Source organism: Perkinsus marinus, assembly GCF_000006405.1.
Source record: "Perkinsus marinus ATCC 50983 genomic scaffold scf_1104296947980, whole genome shotgun sequence".
NCBI classification, from domain to species: domain Eukaryota; phylum Perkinsozoa; order Perkinsida; family Perkinsidae; genus Perkinsus; species Perkinsus marinus.
In genome coordinates, this window is record NW_003210373.1 from 1 (window position 1) to 1,058 (window position 1,058).

The following is a 1,058-nucleotide window of genomic DNA, read 5'->3' on the forward strand; positions in this document are numbered from 1 at the left end:
GAGAGAAAGCCTCGAGATGGCTCCGGGTACTCAGGGCAGTGGGACAAGTTCGAGTTTCGAGAATCTGAGCTGCCAATAATAGAGAGTACTTCTGGGATTCTAATTAAGCACACAGAGAGGTTCTGTGCGGCCCGAAAGGACTTCTTAGATCGTTTCTTCGCCAGCTCTCGGGAAGAGCAATCCGCGATGAGTGTGGAGTGGAACGCCAATGATGGAGCTTCCCTCAATAGTGTGGCCAATGATCTCCTTGAGGACTTGACCACTTTCATCTCGGTCGCGAAGGACATCAATAAATCGGAGCTGGGAGAGCTGGCCGCCCCCCCCGTCCTCTCTACGCCGCGTGGACTACGCGCTAGACTGCTAGAAGAACTCTGCCTCAGTATGGCCCCTGGTGAAGGAGCAACGACGGAGTCGCCCGGTGAAGACGCGAATATCTGCCGGATGGTAGCTGAGGGAGCACCAATTGGCATCTTGATCCCGGTTTGAGTAAATGCGGAATGGCCAGCAATCGATACTGACAACTTTGGCAAACCAAAGAAGGATGAGCCGTCCTTCGTGCGGTGGCCTGGCGAAAAACTCGAGGAGCTGAGGCTACGCGACTGGCCGCAGGGCAGCATTCCTCCAGATATGTATAGGCTGTTCGAAGAGCTCATAGCGAAGGAGCTTCGGCTAGGCCGGTTATCAGAGATTAATTCGACGAGTCCAGACTGCAAGGCGTTGTCGAAAGTTCATGTGATGTGGAAAAACGGGAAGGAATTTAAAGCCATCCGACAATTGGACGACTTCAGGAGGAGTGGTATCAATATTACCGTACGTACTGGAGCTCTATTCGAAAGCAAAGGCGAAGACGGTACTGTCCGTGAACTGAAAACAACCCGCTGTCTTCCTAGGTTCCGGGATGTTTACGATCTATTGGCTAATGTCCCGCGACCAACACCTAGTGTTGGAGATGAGGATAGCCAAGTTTGGTTGTTAGAATGGGACATAGTATCAGCGTTCAGATTGATTAGTGTGGAATCGAGCGAACGCGGATTCCTATGCTCTCTGGACCCTCGGGA

The 1,058-nt window shown here is 52.2% G+C and overlaps 1 protein-coding gene across 1 annotated transcript; it reads left to right on the plus strand.

Moving 5' to 3' along the window:
* Positions 1-186: 186 nt before the first annotated feature.
* Positions 187-486, plus strand: Pmar_PMAR024613 (hypothetical protein; the record flags this gene model as incomplete). The annotated part of the gene is made up of 1 exon (XM_002779023.1): positions 187-486. One exon carries the CDS (start codon positions 187-189, stop codon positions 484-486), a length of 300 nt encoding a protein of 99 aa, XP_002779069.1.
* Positions 487-1,058: the final 572 nt, after the last annotated feature.